Source organism: Melopsittacus undulatus, chromosome 8 (assembly GCF_012275295.1).
Source record: "Melopsittacus undulatus isolate bMelUnd1 chromosome 8, bMelUnd1.mat.Z, whole genome shotgun sequence".
NCBI classification, from domain to species: Eukaryota; Metazoa; Chordata; class Aves; order Psittaciformes; family Psittaculidae; genus Melopsittacus; species Melopsittacus undulatus.
Genome location: NC_047534.1, coordinates 49,498,979 through 49,521,025, shown reverse-complemented (window position 1 = coordinate 49,521,025; position 22,047 = coordinate 49,498,979). Strand labels below are relative to the sequence as shown.

General features: G+C 36.2%; 1 protein-coding gene across 4 annotated transcripts in view; it reads left to right on the top strand.

Annotated features, from left to right (window-relative positions):
* DLG5 (discs large MAGUK scaffold protein 5) overlaps positions 1-22,047 on the top strand; it is a 110,709-nt gene that overhangs the window by 58,536 nt on the left and 30,126 nt on the right. For all 4 annotated transcript variants that reach the window (XM_031052105.2, XM_031052106.2, XM_031052104.2 and 1 more), the window contains exons 5-12: positions 2,401-2,584; positions 5,996-6,255; positions 9,951-10,263; positions 14,068-14,298; positions 16,831-17,015; positions 17,656-17,781; positions 18,517-18,649; positions 21,484-21,611. In XM_031052105.2, coding sequence (XP_030907965.2) covers positions 2,401-2,584; positions 5,996-6,255; positions 9,951-10,263; positions 14,068-14,298; positions 16,831-17,015; positions 17,656-17,781; positions 18,517-18,649; positions 21,484-21,611 — 1,560 coding nt within the window. The remainder of the gene's footprint in view (positions 1-2,400; positions 2,585-5,995; positions 6,256-9,950; positions 10,264-14,067; positions 14,299-16,830; positions 17,016-17,655; positions 17,782-18,516; positions 18,650-21,483; positions 21,612-22,047) is intronic.

The window sequence follows — 22,047 nt, the reverse complement described above, 5'->3', positions numbered from 1 at the left end:
ATGGATTGCTTGCTTTACTTTTAGGAATTTGAGATTAAAAATCCTTGATGTCTTGATGGGATCAACAAGGAAAGCTTAATTACTGTTTTGCAATTACAGTCCAATAGTTTTATTGTCAGGCTGAAGAGCAGAGTATAATGCAAGAGAATATAATGTCTTACTCTTTTTAATATGTTGTGATAGCTTTCATGCTGATTTGTGTAAATTTTAACACAGCTATAGACCAGTAGTAAGCATTTATGAAAATGCAATAAAATAGGGAGAAAATGGTGAATACTTCTAGAATGTATTTCTGTTTAAAAATCAGTTTTTGATGCAAGTAGGAACCTGTTTCTCCTTAAAGGAAGACAGCTCTGAAATTGCAGATAAATTTTTAGTATGAAGTTTATTTCACTTAAATCTACACTATAAAGTATGACTAGTATTTAATGACAGCATATGTTTTTGTGGGGGGGCTGCTAGCTCTTGCATTGTGCTTATGCCCACAATTCTTCAAGCCTGCCAAGACAGGCACTGTTTCCTTATGGTCTTCTTCCAAAACCTGAGAATAGCATTAAAGGTTGTCGACAGGTGCAGATGTAGCAAATTCTGTAGCATCTTTACAAAGAGCCTTATTCCTATTTTCATTTGAGGATTTTCAAGTACTTAAATTTGCTAGTGAATTCTGTGCAAAGCATTAATGTTCTGTACCTTGTAGATGGATTGTTTTGAGAGCTGAATTACCTGTAACTGTCCAGTGCTGACATGAAGCACTTGTATTCTTCATACAAAGAAGAAAAAGTGTTTTGCTCACCTTGTTTAGATGTTCTGTAGTCCCTGAAACCATACTGTTTGACACTCTTGACTGTATCAGTACTTCCATGGTAGTGTGAAAGGATTTACCATCTCATATCAAGAGAAAAACTCTAGTTTTAAAAGACAGAGCAATTGATTGAAATACTCAAGTAAGAATATAGGTATATTCCTTAGAGACCAACAATTTAGGCTTCTGCAAAATGATGCATAGATACAAGTTTGTGCATTTGTACTATTCTACACAGTATCTGGTCAGAAGACAGTATAGCAAATTTTAATTGATTCAGAGGTAGTTATTTTTAGTCTATTTTATTTACTTGTCCAAGTTATTTACTTGGATTGGAATAATTCAGTTTCCTATGTTAAATTTCAGGGATGCTGAAACTCACTGTTGCAGTTTAAGTGCCTGAAACATGACAACACATAATGAAATCCATTCATGCAGTTGCTGTTTCTCCTATGAATAATTTTTGAAAAGAAAGGAATTGAGAAGAATATGCTATTCAAATATTTTTTTCTCCTGCAGTAATTCTTAAAACCAGAAGTTTTTATTTAAAAAAAAAATAATCATTCCAAAGAATTTTATAATTTCCAACAAAATCTGAATAGCAGCAGATTAAGGACCTACATGTAAATGCTTCTTGCTTTTACAAGTAAAAAACTTTGTTTTTTAATGCTTTGGTAGCACTATGCACAAAATGGTATTTCAGTTCATAAGAAAGGAATTAAAAGTATCTTAAAATATAAACCAGTTCTATTAATTTCTGTCTTATGTGATGGAGTTTTTTAGCAGCAGGTGGGAGAGGCTGTTTTGAATAATTCTGTTTCAATAACAAAAATACCTGTCAGTATCCAAATGGTACTCTTTATTTGATCTGCAGAAGAAAATACATGCAGTTGATTTTTCTACTCTTTTTCAGCAGTGATCTGGTCTAATTTTGGACTGCTACCTTGATCTATAACCTGAATGATAGGTTCCTTATGTGGCTGTCAATTGTTTAGTTTTTAAGTGAGAGTGTATTTCTTCCAATATCTATGGCTCGCATAATGAAGTTCAGAGTGCCTTTGATAGCTTTTTACCTCCTGGATGTAGTTGAAACACACCTAGTGTGTTCTTGTTGCTTGTGGGGTTGTTTGTTTGTTTGTGTTTTGTTTTTTTCTTAAACCCAGTAGCATACAAGGAGTTTTTTGTAGTTTTCATCTGTAATTTGGTTAGTTGCTGCTCAGCAAAGGGGCCCAAGAGAAAGTGGAGGTGATTGATGGGTTAGTTCCTGTTATCTCCAGGATCATATTGCACTTGCATTACACCATTTTTGTTTGTCTGCTTGCTTTTGCAATGGCTATGAAATGGCCTTGATGGGTAGCATAAATCCATCATCTCTTCTGATGCAGTGTAAAAGTACAATGTGCTTTCCTGTATTTTCATACTTATGTTCCTATTTGTTTCTGATATATATTTTCCTCTGGTATTTGGTTACTTAAATATGCAAAATTGAGTTAGTTTGACCTGCTTTCTAGGTGTGAAACCCATGCTTGAAATTACTTAGTCCAGGAGTTTGTCTTTGCAAGCTGGCCCCTAAGACCATTTCTTGTGTGCCATGACAGCACATTGCACAGTCGGCTGCTGAGTGACCAGTCGCAGCTGAAAGAGGACATGGATACCTTGAAGAGGAAAAACACACAGTTGGTACGAGAACATAATCATCTCCAGCAGTCATGTGAGGAAATGAAGAGACTTCACGATGAGGATCAGAAGGAGATAATGGACTTGCGCAGCCAGCAGCAGCAGGTAAGCTACAGCTTGTAGTGTACATGCTAGAAGAGATCATGAATTGTCCCCTTTGATAAATAACTCAGTAAAACCAAATGCACAGTGTCACTGCCTTTTATGTATTACTGATTCTGAAACATCTGCCTTAAATTTTACAGCACTAGACATAGAAAATAAGATCTTGCATACTAACTGATTTTCTGTGTCTAGCTGGGAAAGAAGACAAGAGATATAGCATATTAGATGGTATTAAAAATTTTTGGTGCAGAGATGAAAAAACTCTGCATGAGGGAGACTGTATATGCATGATGGCTTTTTAAGTGGGTGGAGAGGCATCAAAAGCCTAGCTGGAAGTTGCAAAGTGATTAAAAAGGTAACTATTTCCATAGAGTGTTTTGTGGGACAGGGCTAGCTTTAAACTTACATGCTATTGGTTTTGTTGTTTTGAAAAGAATCACAATTAAAAAAAGAGTGACAGAGACTTGTTTTTAAATCATTATTCTAGTGTCATTGTAAAGGTTAGGGGAATGACAGACACTATTCAGTCAGAACAAAGCTACAGGTTGATGAATGTTTTTGAACTTCAGACAAGAAAAGACAAACTTTTCAGGACTGCAAGAGGTGGACATATCAGAACTACATAACAAGCTGTCTCCAGGCCAGTGTTGTCACATACTCTGAAGAAAGATGATCAATAGTAAGGAGCAACTGGTGGTATCATGGTTCACCTATTGAAAAGTCTGGTAATTTAGTTAGAATAGTTAGAATAGAATGGTTAAACAGAATATCTTGGTTAACTGTGTAGGCTGATTTACAGGTCAAACTTGCAAGTCAAACATTAGGCTTCAGAAACAAAACAAAAATAATTATTTGCTAGGGTAGGAAGGGCAATGGTCATAGCAAGCTGGATATGCTGAATGACACTTAGGGAGGTGCTTGAGGGCAGTGGAAAGAGGAGTGAAGGTTTATATTTCCTTTTGATCCTTTCATCTAACACTTCCCTTGAGAATTCTGCTGTAAAATGTTTTAGTGGCTTGGTTTAGAAGATGTCAGAAGTGGTTTGCTGTGTAAACCTGACATTCATTCTTCTCTGCCTCAGTTTCTGGGGCTGTAAAGCAGGAATGTAAAACCTCTAAGAATTCTGTTATATTTTGAGGTTCCAATCTGAAGTTTGAAACTATCTGGCATCATGGAAGGAGGCTGAAGTATCACTGTCAGTATTTATTTAAAGAAATTCAGTTTTGTGTCAACATCATGATTAAACTTTTAAAGAAAACTTGTACATGCCACTTGGTGAGAAAGTCGTCTAACTCCAGTTCTCAGCATGTCACAGTGAATCATAGTGTCTTGAAGGGGTGCCAAGAGTCTTTATCTTGTCTGTGTCATTTCTCATCTGTATTAGTCTAACTCTGTGTTGATCCCTCTGACGAGTTGTTTCGTTGTAAGGCTGTAGCAAAACACAGCATCTTGGTGGCTTCAGAGAGCAAAAACTTTTCATCAGGTTATTCTTCGTGTGGGGTTGTCATGGATTTCCTAGGTAGCAGCTGACCAGCCATTAGTTTCTCTGCTTGTATATGAAGTTTCTTGTTGCCATGGCTGTCTTCCTTGGTTCAGCTGAGACTATTTACTTTTCCTCAGACTGGGATTTTGAATGGGACACCTTCATTATTACACCGCTTCCTGTTTATGGTGTTTCTGTCTTTTTCCATCAAACCTCTGTTAGCAAGTTTATGCTGAATTCCATCCAATTTCTTGTATATTAATTTTTTTTTCTTCTTTAATTATTTTGTGCTGTTTGAGAAAAAAAACAAAAAGTTCCACTGCTTCAGGCAGTGAGAAGCGGCTTGTTTGTGTTTGGATTCTCAAATCTTGGTTCTCAAACCTGTTCTCAAATTGCTTGGGGAAATAGTCTTCAGGAAAACTGCTCTCTTGACCTGGTTTTAAACAGCGTCTGTTGACACTTTACATATGCCTACAGTTATCACGTTTAGCCTATCTGAAATGGTTCAGTGAAGCATGCCAGCTAATCGTGGGTTCGACTCGGTGCAGGTTATGCTGCTGAGTCCACTGAGGATAGGGATGTATGCGGAAATTGCCGTGCCCATGAGACTCTAGCCAAAGTGCAGCCTTGTTCCAGGACATTTTTATGAACAGTAACTTTCCCATTTTATGTGTCTTGGTTACCATTAAAGGAGACCACTGTTAGGTGGAAGAACTTTCTCTCACATTGCCTGTGTAGAGAAGTATTTTCCTGAAAGCAAGCAGGCAGTCTCTTTCAGTCTTCTTTCCTTCTGGTCTGCAGCCATCCATGTTCAGGAACTGGTTCTTACTCTGAATATAAGACAAAAAAGAAGATGAAGAGCTGATCTGTGCACACAGGGTAGTTGCTATGTGTTTGATTTCAACATTTTATGGAGCTTATGGTTTGTGTCCTTTTCTTCCAATTTTTTTAATGCTGTTTATTTTCAGATAGTTGGAGATATAACTTTGTAGGCTGATGTTAAGATTATGTAAATTCTTGTCACATCTTGACATGGAGCATTCCTGTTTCTTCCCAGCAATCTGTCAAGGCCAGATTTTAATTTAAAAAACAGAAATAGGAAAAATGAACGTAGCATTAAAGATAAAGGGTGGGGACAAGAAAAGGTAAAGCCTCATTTCAGGTACTTTTTTTTGCCTTTAAGAAGGAAGAAGGGAGAGATTTGTTGAAGCTCATTAAGGGCTTCTGTTGTTGTTGCTGATCATTCATGATCAATGCTGCTATTTACAATAAGATTCTTATGTCGATGGAAATAAGTTGAAACAGAGATTCACGTCAAAATTTATTAATGATTAAATGGGTTTTCCTCTTCCTGTTCATATTTTATGAATAGCTTTTGAGACACAAATCTCTGTGGGTAGTTCTCAAATGAAATATTGTATGAATATTAAAATATATGCTTGCGTGTATAACATATTTAGCCTAGATTTTATTCTCCTGAAGTTTTAAATTATTTAATTCGTTCATGGAGGATACAGGCAACCTGTCAGGAATGCCACCTCGTGGTCACATCCTAAATTACCGCTGTCATTTTGGTCATCAAATAACGATCACCTTTTGCTGAAACTGCCAAGTACTTTGAAAACAACGTGGGTTTAATAGCTGCTGTTAGCAGTTAACATTAGAGAGATATTTTAATAAACTTGTGCACTCTAAGTTGTGATAGAGTAGATTTTTTTAAACCCGGTTAACATTAAGCAGATGTAGTATGCTTAGAGTAACATAGTGCTTAGAAAAGGCTCAGTGTTTCTTTTGTCATTAAAAAGAATGGTCATTAAAATGCATTAATATATTTTTTCTCTAATACTGTTTTTTACATGTATTTTAAATCAAATTTATTGGAATGATTAAAACCAGAGTTTATTAATACACTTCTGGATTTTTTTTAGGTTATGAAGCAAAATGGATCCTCAGAGATATTAAATAAACTTTATGATACAGCAATGGACAAGCTAGAGGGTGTGAAGAAGGATTATGATGCCCTAAGGAAACGGTACAATGAGAAGATTGCAAGTCACAATACGGATCTGAGCCGTCTAGAACAGGCTGAGGAGGAGAACAGACGTCTTCAGAAACAGATTGACATGTTAATGAAGCAAAGGGACACAGCAATACATTTTCAGCAGCAATATTCATCCTCTCTTAGAAGGTATAATCAGTTTTTTGAGGGATTCTGTGAAGACAGTTTCAATTCTAATGTAGCATTTTACTTTCTCCATGCTAGAATAACAAATACTTTTCTAACCTTTTTTCCTAAAAATTTTCTGTGGTGTGTGTTATGTGTGGTGCAATGAGTAAGTGTGTGTTTCTATAAGATTTTTTTGAAAGGACCTAGAATGTGTGAGTGGAATGTTTATTTGGAAAAACAAGGCTTTTTTCTTGAGAAAAGGATCTTTCAATTAGGGTTTGGAATTGTATAAGGAATTTTAACCATTGTTTAGTTGATACGAGAAAGGGATATTCTGCCTTTCAAGATATATTTATTCTTAGGTTTAGACACAGGAGTCAAATACAGCAAAAGTTTTGTTGAATGTCAGACTTAGTGTTCCAAACACACCTTAATAGTTGGTGACCACGACGACATATGTCTTTACTTAGGTATTAAAAACAAGCCAGTAAGAGAATATAATGTCTAAAAGGCATTTAGCAAATGAAAATGTTATCAAGAAGAAGTTATCTTCTCATGGTATTAGAATTGCAGACTGTGTGGGACTCCGAGACACAGCTTTGGGCTTGCAGCAGAGTTCAGTGAATTCAAATGTCTGGGAGTCTTGCTTCATTGAGAAGGCACGGCTTCTACAAGTAGCGTAAGTGCCAAAACAAAAGGGCACGGAGACTATGTCACACCACACTTAATCTCTCTCCTTGATACTAAGCTTACACAGTTACCCATATGGAGTAGGAAGAATGCTACTGTATGCAAGGACTCCCAAGAGCATCTGTGGGCATGTTGAGAATGTTTTTACTGATATAAGTTAAGGATAATACAAAAGTCCCACAGACCAAAGCCAAAAAATGGTTTTTTTTTAATACATTTATAGACTTGTAGTAATTAAAAAAGATGAGATTGAACATAGTAATGTACACGCAAAATGTATGTACCTAGTTGTGATACATCTGATCAAGTTATAGGAGAATATGAGTAATAAGAGAATAAGTTATGCAAGTTAATCTGCCATGGATTTCCTGGAGTGAGGGAAAGCCTAGCATATACTACAAGAAACACTGCAACCTTCTAATACATGCAGAGGCTTAGCATACTTGTATAGTGGATTGTGATTTAGGTCTTCTTCTTGAGAGGAAGGTGTGGTTTGATAATGAGTAGATGTTGGTTTTAAGAATTTCATGGAAGATATTCATGTTCCTGTGAATCCATGATCCAACTAAAATATAACTGAACGTAAGAAACTTTTTTGTTCTTTTCTGTTGGCTTTGGATCTGGACTGTTTTTAACTTTCTTGTATTTATAGAAACCTTTATTTGTCATATGTTTTTACACTTTCCTTATAACCAAAGCCATATTTCTCAGGGTGACTGATGAAGAATTTTTAAAATGCTTTTCAGATGTATATGCTTTCCAGAACATGAGTTAATAAACTTGCAGTTTGAGGATTAATGGGTCATAAATTGCCACACTAATTTTTTTATTAATTCCAAGTATAAATAGTCAAAATAGGTTTTAAAGTGAGCAGGAAGAGTAACACTCCAGTGATTGTCTGGGTCTCATTTTGGGTTAATCTTTGTCCCTATAAAATATTGGAGAAGTGTTCAGTCTATTTAATTTTATCTATAACGTCACTGTAATACACAACATATGAATGCTGTGAGGATGATTTAGGTAGTGATTTGTTTGCAGATTACAAATTAACTATGTTGGTTATCTAATTCCTATGTGCTAAACCTTATGCTACATGTGTGCTGCTGCATTTTGCATATGGGCTGTGGCACTTGAGTAGATCTGCTAGTAGTTTGCAGTTGCAGTGAAGACAAAGCAGGTAGTCCTGGTAGGGTTCTTTTCAGAACTCCTTATTAAACTATGCTTGCTGCTACAGAGCCATCCAGCTTTGCTACTCATACTAACCTGTACTCTATACTTGTTATAAGTGGGCCTTCTCTGTAGAAGGCATCTGCAAAGATGTGATCCATTTCCTTGTATTTCCGCCCTAGGAGGGAATGCAAGGTCAAGCAGGACCAAGGTATTTCAACTGGATCACTGCTTTCAGGTTTTCACAATTATCAGTACTTAATACATATTTCTATAGACAAACACTTTCCTTTCTCTCTCTGGTCGCTTCCCCATGCAATATGCTTGTTGTGTTGGGGTTTTTTTTATTTACTTTTCCCATGTTCTTCCTTACTGATGACACTTTTTTTTTTCATGGCAAACGTTGCATTAAATTTTTCTTCTCCCTTCTCCCTTGTATCTTTCTGGTGTTGTCCTTGATTTTGTACCTCAAATAGTTTGCAAATGTACTGTGGGTTATCACATGGCTACGAGGTTTTTTGGCGTAGTCTTTTAGACTTCTGATAAATCCTTGTGTACTTCTCCTATAGTAGAATCTTGCCTTCATGCTCACAGTTCTGGAAAGAGAAAAAAAGAAATCCATACAGTTATATGTTAGATCTTCTGTACTGTCAGCCAGATGATCTCTTAAATTGAAGAGTTCCCCAAAAGGAGCAAGGTCATAGTCTTGAAATTACTGGCAGATGCTTCAGTAAAGCTATGGCAATGCTTTGAATACACTGAGGCTTTCAAGGAAGTATTTGAAATTGAGTTTACAACTCTCCCTTGGGAAAGGTCAGGCAACATGCTGGATTAGACAAGATATTGTGATTTTAAACAGCATGAGGGTTATGTGCGAAATTTGGATAACCCTAAAAGTCCATCAGCTTAGGTACAATGTTTCTGTCAATGGCATTTACCTGTGAGATTTTGGGAAAAGCATTCAGGGAAATTTTAGCTTCCAGTTGCGGAAGCTAAACACTGCTCTCAGGAGAAGTTCTTGTTCAGACATAATTGTGAATATGTGTGTGGAATTACATTTCTGCCTTTAAGAATGCTTTGTCAATATGAACACTGAAGTTACTACTTACAAATTAAATTAAACTTTTCAGGTCCTTTTTTGATTGTGCCATACTTCAGTACATTGTAGTTATAAAATACATGTGTTTTCATCTGTGTTAACTGTCAAAACTAGTTTTAAAAAATGTGAAGATACTTTTCATTTCAGTTTTACTGTATTAAGCTACTTATGAAGACAAAGAGTAATGTCTGAATTACCTGTTTTTCGTTCCATTGTCTGCATTTTTACTTGTAATCACATGTTTTTTTCTTCTCTAACATATCCATTACCAACCTTGTGGCATATTTGAGCATGTGGAAGTTGTTCTGTTTGTTTTCCAATTTCTCCATTTGTTTCCCTTTTTCCACATGCCTGAGAATGTACGCTGGGAGAAGGAGTTAAATTCTAAAATGAGCAGAGCTTAACACAGTGAATAAAGTTAAACTTGTGCTATTAAATAATAGCAACATTTTGTGTTCTTTTTAGAGTAATTTACTCAACATTTACATTTTACAATTAAACTAATTCTAAATTATTTCTAACAATTTTTCTATTTCAGTTCCTTAAAGAGGTTCTCTAATACTCGTGAAGGCTTACTAATATTCCTGAAGCAATAACTAGTCTCAACTTCTGTTTTGCAGCACAGAGGATATGTTGTCTAGGAAGTCCTCTCCAGTTTTATTTTACCAATGGATACATTGGGTTATCCAGCCAAATCCTTAATGTATGAAAAAGGAAAATAAGGAAAAAGTATCTTACTGGCATTTCTGCTTGGTTTTAGATTTGAATCAGTACAGCAGGAGCTAAACAATGCTACAGCACAAAACAAAGAGTTGCAAAGAGAGATGGAGCGATTACAGTCAGAGGTGACAAGGTTCAAAACAATGCAGCTGAAAGCAGCAAAGGATGCAGAAAAATACAAGGAAGAAAGGGATTCAGTTTTCAATGAATACCGCCTTATAATGAGTGAAAGAGATCAAGTAATCAAAGAGGTAGATAAGCTTCAAACAGAGCTGGAGCTTGCAGAGTCCAAACTGAAGAACACTTCTTCTGAGAAGCGAGTGGCTAGTGAAGAGATGGAAGCTTTAAGACAGGTACTAATCTATTTTTCAGTGGGGAAGGGAAATGAGTATACACTGTTGACACTAGAATCAGAAATGTATGACTAATGGTTAATGGCTAATAGAAACGCACTGCAAAGAGGAAATTCTGTACCTGTGTTTTCCTACAGCAGTCCTTTTTACTGTCAATCTATTAAGCTTCCATGTTTGAATAGTGTATCTGTCAGTTGAAATTTGCTATTCCCTTGACTTAATCCTGTGCTGCGGATTATAAATCTTTCCTTTACTGTGTTAGTCTTCTGTGCCTTCTCATGTAATGCTTTATGTAACAATATAGCTCTAAATATTCATTTATTTTTTTTTAACTTCTAACCTCTACAGGAACCACTGGATACTATCTACTATGACTTAAGACGGTATATGATAAAGTAGTCTCAAATATTTATGCAAAGCCTGTGCTGACATGCATGTTCTTACTCATTTGCCCTCCTTCTGCCTTTGAGTTAAAGAGGATATTTTTTACTAGAACTCAGGCATGCCTTGAAGTGTATGAAACCAGAACTTCGTCTTTTTCAGCAATACATTCTTGAAATGCTCTGCAACCGTGTTATAATGATGCTGTTAAGTTTTCCAGAACACAACTTGCTGCTCGGTTTCATTTCAGCTGACATGCATTCATTTGATTGTTTGGTTTACAAATACTTATTTTAGCATGAAATAGATACAAGCAAACGTATCCCATTCCCTATAAATCTCATTTTACCTTTTTCACAGCATTACATCTGAACAAAGTGCACTTTTATGAAAAGTTAAGGTGTGAAGCTTTTTCTAAATAACCCCATGATTGATGGACATAATGTGGGTTGTGACACATTAAAAATAACTAATTTCTGGGTTTAAGCATTCATAGTTTTCAACCCTACATATTTGTCAGCTAAGTAATTTAGGCCTTTAGTGAGTGAGATCTTAATGTGTGTTTCATACCTGTTCTGCTTTCATCAGAGCCGTTAATTCAATAGAAACATCTGTTGATTTCAGTGGAAATGGGTTAGTTAATAAGGAATACTGATGGAACACAATTAGTTGTTATTGCTCCAGTTTATTAGATCTGTCATTGTGGCACTATGAGTAATTTGCCAAAGTATTTTATGGGGCAGGAAATTAAAATGTTAAATACATGGATCATTCTTCCTACATAAATGATTTGAAGGGGTGTTTGAATAGGAACCAGTAAGAGGCTAGGACTCATGACTGAGATGCTTGCAGGGCACATATATGCATTTTTCTTCACCCGGAACTGGCACATCAGAAAGTAGAAATTATCTGTTCTGTAATGTACTAAAAGGTGTAAAATAATTTAAGTTTTGTTCCTGTTTTATTTTCCTGTTACTATGACTCCTCTGCATGTGAGCAGGTATGTTCCTGTGTCATGTAGTACTGGCTCTTAGCAGCTGCATTCAGTGTGTCAGAGATTTCATAGCTCTGGCAAGACAAATGTTAGAAAGATTGAAAAAAAATACCGATCAAGTGATACAATCACTTGAAATAGTACCTTAAAGGTGCCATCACTTAAGTGGGCTGATCCTGTCAGTGAAGAGTTGGTCTGGTACTTGCTAAAACATAACTTAATGGTCTTTGCTTTCCTTGTGATGTATAGCAGCTTTAAGTGCCCTTGTAGTCCATTGACTGATTGAAACAGCACTGAATCTATTCAGGTCATTTAAAAATGTTAATTTCTTTCCTGAAGCTTGTGTTTGCTGGCATACCTTTTGTGTCCCAATGTAAAAGCAACTGAAATGGTTGAAATGGGGGAATGGTTGATTATTTAAGCATTATGTTGTGAGCAGTTACTGATGAGGTCAGTCAGTTTCCTATTTATTTAAGCTTTATTGGTCACACATACCCAAACATAATGGATTAATTTACATCCAAAATATACTAAGTGCCTGGCATTTACACATGGTAGAAGGAATCTCAGGATGTTGCATTATGGATAGTTTTGGATTAAGTTCTCAGGAGTTTGGCCACTCAAACCTGGAGATTTAAATTTACCCCTCTACTTTCCTCAGTGGTGGTTTTCTTTGGCATAATCTTTTGCTCCAGCAATTACTTAGAATGTCATGTTTCATCTCAGTGGTAGTCAGCTTTCTCCTCTGTTTAATAAACGTGTTGTTTTGTATCCTTATTGCAGTATACTCAGATGCAAGAACTTCTTTAAAACATAAGAATTCTTCACAAATTCAGAATTGTTCTTCAAACCAAACCACTCTAATGTTTCCAAACAGAAGCTGTTCTAGTCAGTGCCAAATGGCTCTTTGCCCTGTGTTGTCATGTTGTGATTTTGTGCAAATGTCACAGAAAAAAGGCAGAGGTGAAATTTTACTACTGACCACTGGAGGCAATGGCTGCTCTTATTCACATAGTTTTTATCAAGCATGCCGGAATAAACGGTGGCAATACGTATTTTTTCCAGTCATCTTAAAGTAATGTAAATTCTTGTTTAATGAAAGGCTCGCTCAGAACTTTCCCTCTGCCTTGATACTTGATGACTTTCATCTCAACTGCATGTGGGAAAAGAATTTAATATATTTGTTTTATACACACATTTGAATGCATATTGAGTACAGACTATAGTTAAGCTGTGCAAAATGTTGCTTCCAGTACTAAAACTTGCCGGCACCAAAAGATGGGTCAGGGATTTCTCTTCTCAGAGGTACTGAGCAGTGGAAGCCCTTGCTGATATTGAAGAAATTTGCTCTGGTAACTGACAATCAGTGATATGTTTAAAGTTCATCAAGTGAGTTATTAATCCTAGTGCCTTTCTGTTACTCTACAGCAAAAATAACAGTATCTTCTCAGAACTGTTGTAACAGCCTGACTAGCCTTAGTAAGATGCTGATTGCAAAACCAGTTAATGTTAGTACAGCAAAATGCAATTGCCATCTGTGTTTTAAATACTCTTTGCAAACTGTAGCAGAAAATAGAATGTAAATCAGTTTATGAAATTTTGACATTCTTAAATCTTAAATCTTCTATCAGAACCTTTTCTTTCTTTTGCTTTTGAGATGTCAGCTGTGTCTGACCTTAGCAGCAATTGGTCCCTTCTGGGTGACTCCCCCCAGTTTATATGACATGCTGTGGTATGGAATACCACTTTGGCTAGTTTGGGTCAGGTGTCCTGGTTATGGTCCCTCCAGGCTTCTTGTGCCCCTCCTCACTGGTAGAGCACGGAAAATTGTGGAGTTCTTGACTTAGCATAAGCACTACTTAGCAACAACTGAAACATCAGTATGTTGTGTTGTTCTCAATCTAAATCAAAACCACATGGCTATATGAGCTACTAAGAAGGAAATTAACTCTATCCCTGCTGAAACCAGGATACCTTTTAAAACTTCTGAGGGAGGTATAGGTTACTTACATAGCTGGGCTCTCTACATGACTTCAGTCATAGAAAACTGAGGCAGTTACTTAAAAATATTTGTACTGTATTCTTATCTGTTGTCATACTTACATCCTTTTGTTAAAACACCACGTCTGACTGGTTAATAACCTTCCTTCATTCAGTTTCCTCAAAACTGTGAGTGCTCCCAGATCCTTGCTTACTTTTGACTTAGCACTGTGCTAATGTGATGTTGTGATATCTTTAATAGCAGGTTTAATGTTCTTTACTGGTACTTAACTTGTATGTAATGTGAACACAGTCCTGTTCTGCTCCCATTTTTCAGAACATTAGTGGTAAACTCTCTAGGGTTTTAAGGTGTCAGTGAGTATCCAGTTGGAAAGAATTATCTATTTTCTTCTGTACATAACCTTCTGCAACAATGGATCTTGTTTTAGGAGCTAAACTCAGCTCTAGTGGAAAGAGATCGAGCAATTTGTGAGAGGAATGAGTTGCTGGAAAAATACTGTCATGAAGTGAAGGACAAAGCTGAGGCCCAGAAGGAGCTTGACCAAGCTTGCAAGGATATAGAGACAGTGAAAGAAGAAAGAGATGTTGCCAGGAAAGAGAGAACAGAGGCTATCATCCAGAGAGACCATCTACTAAGGGAATATTATCAGGCCCGTCAGGTATTGCAAGTCTTCTTAAATGCCTTTTTCTTTGCTAGCTTAAAAGGGTCAGTAATTTTCAAGAGATTCGTTAAAGATCTGGGCACATTGGGTGTCTTCCTCCTTTTTCCTAAGTCACTCTACCTACATATAAATGCGTGTACGTTCTTCCAGACATAGTGACAGAACTTGTTTGTAAGAAATACAGTCATGCTTCATACTAATTTTCTGATTGTAAAAATAAATGGCAGATAAAATACCGTGTTCAAGCAGGTGGCTAAGCAGTTTATTGCCTGCTGGTAGGCCTGTTGCTATCTATAACATGTTGTTCACGCCTGTGACCTGCTTGGGATGTTAGCTGTTTCTTTCTTTATGATACTTCATAAATTAAGTTAATTGAAGTATGATTGCAAATTTTCTATTCTATACATGTTTTTAATATGCTGTTCTGACAATTTATGTGTCTGTATGAGTAGTAACATTCTTACAGTTCTGCACACTTATTGATGCTTGTCTTGTGTGCAATACTAAGCATGAATCCACTTAAAATAGTAAATGCTTACATATAATGTAGTATGAAAATGCAAAGTATCAGAACTCTCATGAACTCTTGCTCATGAGATAATACAAAATTATTTAATATTAATCTAGATAGGGTTGTTTTCATAAAACTTGTGTTCTCCTTTCATTGAATACCAACCCTTTACCAGTACAAAAAAGAGTATTTTAGTCTTGCCTGTCATACTGATTTGCAAGTCTCAAATGAGTGAGTGGGGAAGCAATTCAGCTATGCTTTCAGTTGTACTGGAAATTGAAACTGGAAACTGAAAGAGGGTAGATGTCAATTAGATGTTAGAAAGAAATCCTTCACTGAGATAGTGAGACACTGGAGCAGGTTGCCCAGAGAAGCTGTGGCTGCCCCATCCCTCAGAGTGCTCAAGGCTGGACTGGATGGGCCTTTGAACAACTTGGTCTAGTGGAAGGTGCCCTTGCTTATTCCAGAGGAGTTATAACTAGGTCCCTTCCAACCCAAACTGCTCTATTATTCTATGAAATTGATATTTAATTGGTTTTGGTTCTTCATGGCCAGCCAGTGGGATTTTGGAAGCTTGGTGTTTTCTCAAGGAAGCTGATTAAGTTTGGGTGAGCTTTGCATTGACTTAGCAGTGGACCTTCTCAGATGCTCACCTTTGGCAGATTCCAAATCAGAACTGATATTTCAAATATAAATGTCTGTTTGATCTTTTGATCTTCTGTTTGAGTGGGTTTTCTGATTGTCTTTTTTCTGCCAGTGGACCAGAGGAGAAGTGATCCTTGGAAATGAAAGAGACAATCAATAGGCCAGACATGACGCTTACTAGCCTTGGTTTGGTCTTGTTTGTTGCAATTTTAATGTTTTCCTGTTGAGATGAGAAAGTAACCTGAGATTTCAGGTTCAGGGCTGTCTTATTTTTTAATATAATTATAACTAATTTAGAGGGGAAAGAAAAGAAAAAAAGAGCCCTTGAAGTGTATTAATGTGACTTTCTAGTCTCTTGATATACATGCTTTCAGGTCTTAAAAGCATTTCTCCAAAGTTTAGTCAAACAACAAGTCTAATCAAATTCATAATTTTTTTTTTTTAATATTCTTAACATTAATCACACACAGTTGTTGCAAGCCCATGGCATTCAATGCTTGTGATGGGCTGTACTGCTCTAGTTGCCTTCTGTGTATTGTGCTGCAAGCTTGGAGTATTCTCTCTATATGTTTTACCATTGTAACTGTCTTTCATGTTCAAAATAGAGAATATTAGAGGAACAAGTTAATTTAAGAAGAAACTAATTCTTACCTAAACCAAGAAACATTGAAAAAAAAACTTTTTTGGAATTCCTTTGCTCTGTTTTGCAGTTAAGGAACCTGTGTGAATCACAAGTCTGTGTTGTAAACATATATGTTTGGTTGTCCCAGGGTAAATCATAGAATCTTAGAATAGTTATGGTTGGAAAGGACCTTAAGATCATCTAGTTCCAACCCCCATGTCATGGGCAGGGAGACCTCACACTAAAGCATGTCACCCAAGTCTCTGTTCAACCTGGCCTTGAACACCACGAGGGATGGAGCATTCCCATGTTTTAAGTTTCAACCCATTACCCCTTGTCCTATCGCTACAGTCCCTAATGAATAGTCCCTCCCCAGCATCCTTAAATTGCAGGAAATATGTGTTGTATCTGATATCTACATATTCTTGAAGGCTTTTTCTGTCTACTAAACAGAACAAGATAAAAGCAGGGAATGTCTTTTCTGAAATACAAAATGCTCACTGATGTTATTTCAAAGTGAAGATTCTTACTTATGTAGATTATATTCAGAGGAATTTATGTGACACTGAATGGAAAATGTTGCAGCTGTTTTTATCCTTTTTCTTAATCCCCCAGAGTTACTGTTAAGATAAATTAACATTTTTCATGAAAATATGAGAATTGAATATGTCAGGTGACACACATATGCTGTTTATGCATAGTTACCTAAAAGTCATGCCTAAAATACTTATCCATGTTCTTTAATTTGTAGATACAAGATTCCGCTACCCTTGACATAGAAAGAGCAAACAAAGAAATTGAAATGCTTCGCAAACAATATGAGGCAATGTCACAAGAACTAAAGGAAGCTGTCCAGGAAGCAGAAGTAGCCAAGTGTAGGAGAGATTGGGCCTTTCAAGAGCGGGATAAGATTGTTGCAGAAAGGGAAAGTATACGGTAAAGGAATGCTAGATGGTACATGAGTGAACTTTTTAACACCTTGTGTGCAGTTGATGCAATTCTAGGACTTGCTGGGTTTTGCTGGCGCTTGCTTCAAGTTATGCGTTAGCTTTCACAGGGTGATTTTAATATTTATTTTCTTTTTTTTCCCAAGTTGAGGGTACCTTGCAGGATACTTTTGCTTTGTCTGTGCTTTCATACCTGTAATATGTCTCTAGTAAATACTCTTCAGCCTAACAGCACTGCTGTGTAGGAACAACAAATTGCATATTCTTTTAGACATAATCCAACTAATCCTGCTATAGCTATAGTCTTGTAGGGGACATTTTGCAAAAGGTACCCGGTATCTTTGCTACTGAACATATGTAAGAAACTAAGGGAACATAATCAGATTTTCTTTTCTTGTTTGTTTAAAGCAGATTAGTAGAAATAAAGTTTTGAAGGGGATGAAGAAAGTTTGTTATTATGACAAGCTTTTCCATAAGACCTAGCTAGTGTAATTTTTTCTTTCATATACTTTTGGGTTTTATAGAGACATTTTGAAACTGCTTTTTTGAATTTTGCATTAACTATACAGTGTGGAAAAACCTTTGCTAGGTTTTTAAGTAATGAACCTGAAACTTCTTTGCTTTTGAAGGACTTTGTGTGACAACTTAAGAAGGGAGAGAGACCGGGCTGTGAGTGACTTGGCTGAAGCTCTTCGCAATCTGGATGACATGCGAAAGCAGAAAAATGATGCTGTTCGTGAACTGAAGGAACTGAAGTATGTTAGAGAAATTATAAAATTGTATGGAAGCTAGTGATAAAAACTTTGCTTTGTTAGCTGTGTTAGCAAGTGAACCATATGTTGTTATAGCTGTGGACAGCAGGTATTCACAGTAATGTATGTGGAAACATTACCTTTATTTTTAGTTACTGTAGAAATTATTCTGGTGGGCAGGTTTCTAAGTCTTGCTATCTTAACCTTTTATTTTATTAATGAGACATATATTCTAAGCTTTGAACTGTGGAGATACACTTAATATGGGATTCTTTTGCTGGAGTTGGATTAACTGCAATTTAGTTCCTCCCAGCTGTATTTCACTGGTTTATGAGTGCAAGGAGGATATGCATCAAACATCATCTCCATGGGTTATAGAATAGGTTTTGCTGTTAGTATTTATCATGCCTCACTTGTCCTGAGCATAGTGATGCAGCTCATCCGAGGGTAAATTAAATGCATTTTGGGAAATGGTAGAGACCTAGTTGTGCACTTCAGTCATGTAAAAGTAATGCAAAAATTGTAAGACTCTGTTAGGACAGTGTATAGAAAAGGCAAGTCAATTTGATAACAGTCTAAGAACATCAGAAAGTTGGAAGCATGAGGTGGATTTCTGTCACAGCTTAGTTTTTTTTTGTTTACAAAATAAAATATTAGGAATCTCACAACAGTAACATTATGTCTCAAATTATTTTAAAGGGTTGTCTGTGTCTTTAAATAATTATTTTCTTTGCCTAGGGAGAAGATGGAGAATCAGTTGGAAAAGGAGGCCCGATTTCGTCAATTGATGGCCCATAGTTCCCATGACTCAGCCATAGACACAGATTCTCTGGAATGGGAAACAGAAGTGGTAGAATTTGAAAAAGACAGAGTAAGTCAAAGCCACAGACTGTATTGTTTTACATATCTGATAACTTTGAAATAAATTATTTTGATACTAGGTATGATTCAAAATTAATCTGGGTTTTGGGTAGTTTGTTTTTTGGGGTTTTGGGGGTTTTTTGGTCTTCTTTTTTTCTTTTGTGAGGAGTCACACACATATGTAGCAAGTGTGGTAATGTGTAGATGAAAGTAGTTGACAAAACCAAGCTGTTATACACAAGCTTTGTATTTTTTGTAATATGAATTGTAAATAAAAAATAGTTCCTCCATCTGATCTTGCAGGCTACTCAGGTCCATGTGCTATAAAATAATGTTTTAAGTTAAACCGTGTTCTTGAAGTTAATGATTCATTGCAGAAATGACAGTGCTGAGGCAGCCAAAACTTAGGGTGGATGGAAGCACTGATGTCAGAGCTCAGTCCTCTACCCTAACATTCAACACCACATATATATAGTTAAGCTTTTACATGAAGTTATTTCTTCTACTTTTCTTCAGATTTGATGGTGAGAAATTTAAAAGTATTTGAAGTATTTATTAATGATCAACATATGTTTCAGGGCAAAATTGCACTTCATCTTAAAAATCTGGGATGAAAGGAGGTGCTAATTTTTCTTGCTTGTCTGTAGAGGAAGTTAAATCCCTTTTCTATTTTGGCTGATAAAATGAAGTCCTTAAATTTAGCTTTCAAGATAACCTCCACATCCTTTCATTGTCCTAGTAGTACTCTTCCCTGTTTAATTTTTTCTTTGTTATAGGCTAGAATTTTTATTTCAGTTGTTTTGTGTGCAAGTCTTGGATGCTGTTCTATTTGAAGTTTTTAGCTGGCACATAACATTATTTGCTTAAAATCTTCCTGACCACATAGAACTCACACATAGTCTTCCAGATTGTTTCATTTATAACAGGTTCTGCATATACCAGAATTTCTTTGTCATTTCTGAATGACAAAACTTGTCATTTCATGCTATCTAATTAAATCCCTTTTATTATACTGCAATACTTGGGGTCATGTGTTTTTATGCTCTTCCAATCTGTCTGTGTTCTGACAGTGCATCCAAAAATAATCGCTAATACATTCTTTTTCTGGCACTAAATATATTATTTAGTAATATTAGATGTTGAAATATATAGATTGAAAAGACTACATGAACTGAGTACCAATGCTGATCAATCAGACGACCATCTCTAAATTCTTTCTGGGATAACAATTTCCCTTTTGCCATTTGCTTTTTCACCATTTTTGGCCAAGTCTTTCATCATCAGATTTTGTCCGTAGCCATCTTCTCCATTTTAACTGAGAACTAATAATTTTGCTTTTCCATTATCTGTAAAATTGGTTGGCCAGTATAGCTGTGGTAAACAACATTCCAGCCTGATGAATTTTCCATTCATGTATAGCTATTTAGTTATTCTGTACTTTGGAGATTGTTCTAAATGCTGAGATCACATGCATAAACTTTGTGATTTCAATATGTTTCTCTTTACTGAACATGGGGATTATACTTGCTACTACATATGGTAATGATATTGTGCTAACCTTGATTACATACGTGGGAAAATCCTTGCTGACCTACCAACATTTGAAGTCCAGGATGGAGGTTCTAGAGTTGAATACATTTAAATCCTTTTATTTTTACTTCAACTTCATCTATCTGCTTAAGCTCATATTCTACATAATTGCTCAGCTCAAAGCTTAGGGAAATAAAATTCACTTTCCAGTTCTGAGGCTGTGCAGTGGGTCTGTGATCTCTACTTGGTCTTTATTTTTATGGCAGCCCCATACTCTTCCCTATGAAACTTTTCCTTACCTAGAACATTTGGAAGAATCGAGGGGTTTAGTGTATTTCTGGCAGGTTTAGATCAATTGAATTTCTGGTCTATATTCATATATTTGAATGTTTTATCTTCAGCTTTTATGAGGCATCTCTTGCACTCCCTGCAGCTCTTATGCTCTGCTGATTTTAAGGGGTTAGTCATCAAATCATGTCTAGAACCGTGCCTCACATGTCTTATTTAAGTTCAATTTAATTTTTGTATGTTTTTAAATTTCAAGTTATCATCTCCCTTCAGTGTGCTGAGATGGTTGGTTCAGTTGATTTCAAGTAGAGTTCTCTAATTTTTATAAATGTCTTATTTAACACTGAAAATAGCAATAATCAGTTTGTGATCAGTTGCTCAGGGTTTCTTTTTTATTTTTTGCCATTTACCAAAGCAAACACTTACATTGTTTGGTTCAATGACTGATTTGTTAAACAAGTTTAGCACTTTTCACATTGAGGATGATCTGTTTGGGGCCAGGGTAGAATATTGTCTCTAATCTGTGTTCCCCCATAATGTTAGAGCTTTCTTTCCTGTTTACTTGTGGTCTCTAGCTATATCAAAGTGGACATCTTTCTGAGTTTAGCACTAAGACACAATGCTATTGTCCTACATTTAGAGTTTGTTTTTTTCCCCAAATAATGCCCATACCTTATTCTCTCATTTTACACATTCAGCATCATACCTTAAAAGAGGTTATATGAATCTGAACATGCTTTCTCACATGGTCTTCTGCTTTCCCATGCCTGTTTGGTGAAGTTCCTCTTCCTGCATTATTTCACCCTTAATCTGAGAGAGAAGGATAATTGTAATGCTAGAGAACACCTAATGACTAATGGAATTGCTATATGTTGAAGGACAAAATAAAAAAACGTGGCTAGAACAGGTACCCTGTAAATATAAGTGCGTAATACAAACATGCTGTAATGTCTCTTGCTAACAGCAGCAAACAACAGCATAATGGTTGCCAGTGCAGTTAAGTCGCTTGTTAATCATATTTATTAGGACGACATGGACTTGAAGGCACTTGGCTTTGATGTGGCAGAAGGTGTGAATGAACCATACCTCCCTGGAGACTGTGGGATCTTCGTTACCAAAGTAGACAAAGGAAGCATTGCTGATGGTCGATTAAGGTAGAGTGTGACTTTGGAAGATACTTGTCTTTTGTTGATCATAATAAACTAAGTATGAGCATATTGTAAATTGTTTTTTTTTCCCCTTTTTAAAGTTCTTTTTTACCATTAGTCGTGTATAATGTTATTAATGTTGGTTGGGAAATCACACTGAGAAGACTGATGCCAAAAAGCATTGCAGAAACTAGACACTATTTGACTTATCCCTTAAAACTCACCACAATTAGAAATATTTTTGTTTCTCTGTGCCTTATCTGCTTAGTTTATTATCTTCTCAAACTTTCATCTATTTATTCAAATTCTGGTAAAGACATGAGGGTGAGCTAAGTGGACAAGGGGAGCAGAAAGGAGAGTAGAGTGAGGGAAAATTTATACAGCTGTTCCTGTTCTTAGTGCTGATAGAAGATTTTTAATAACTACCCTCTGTCCAAGGCAT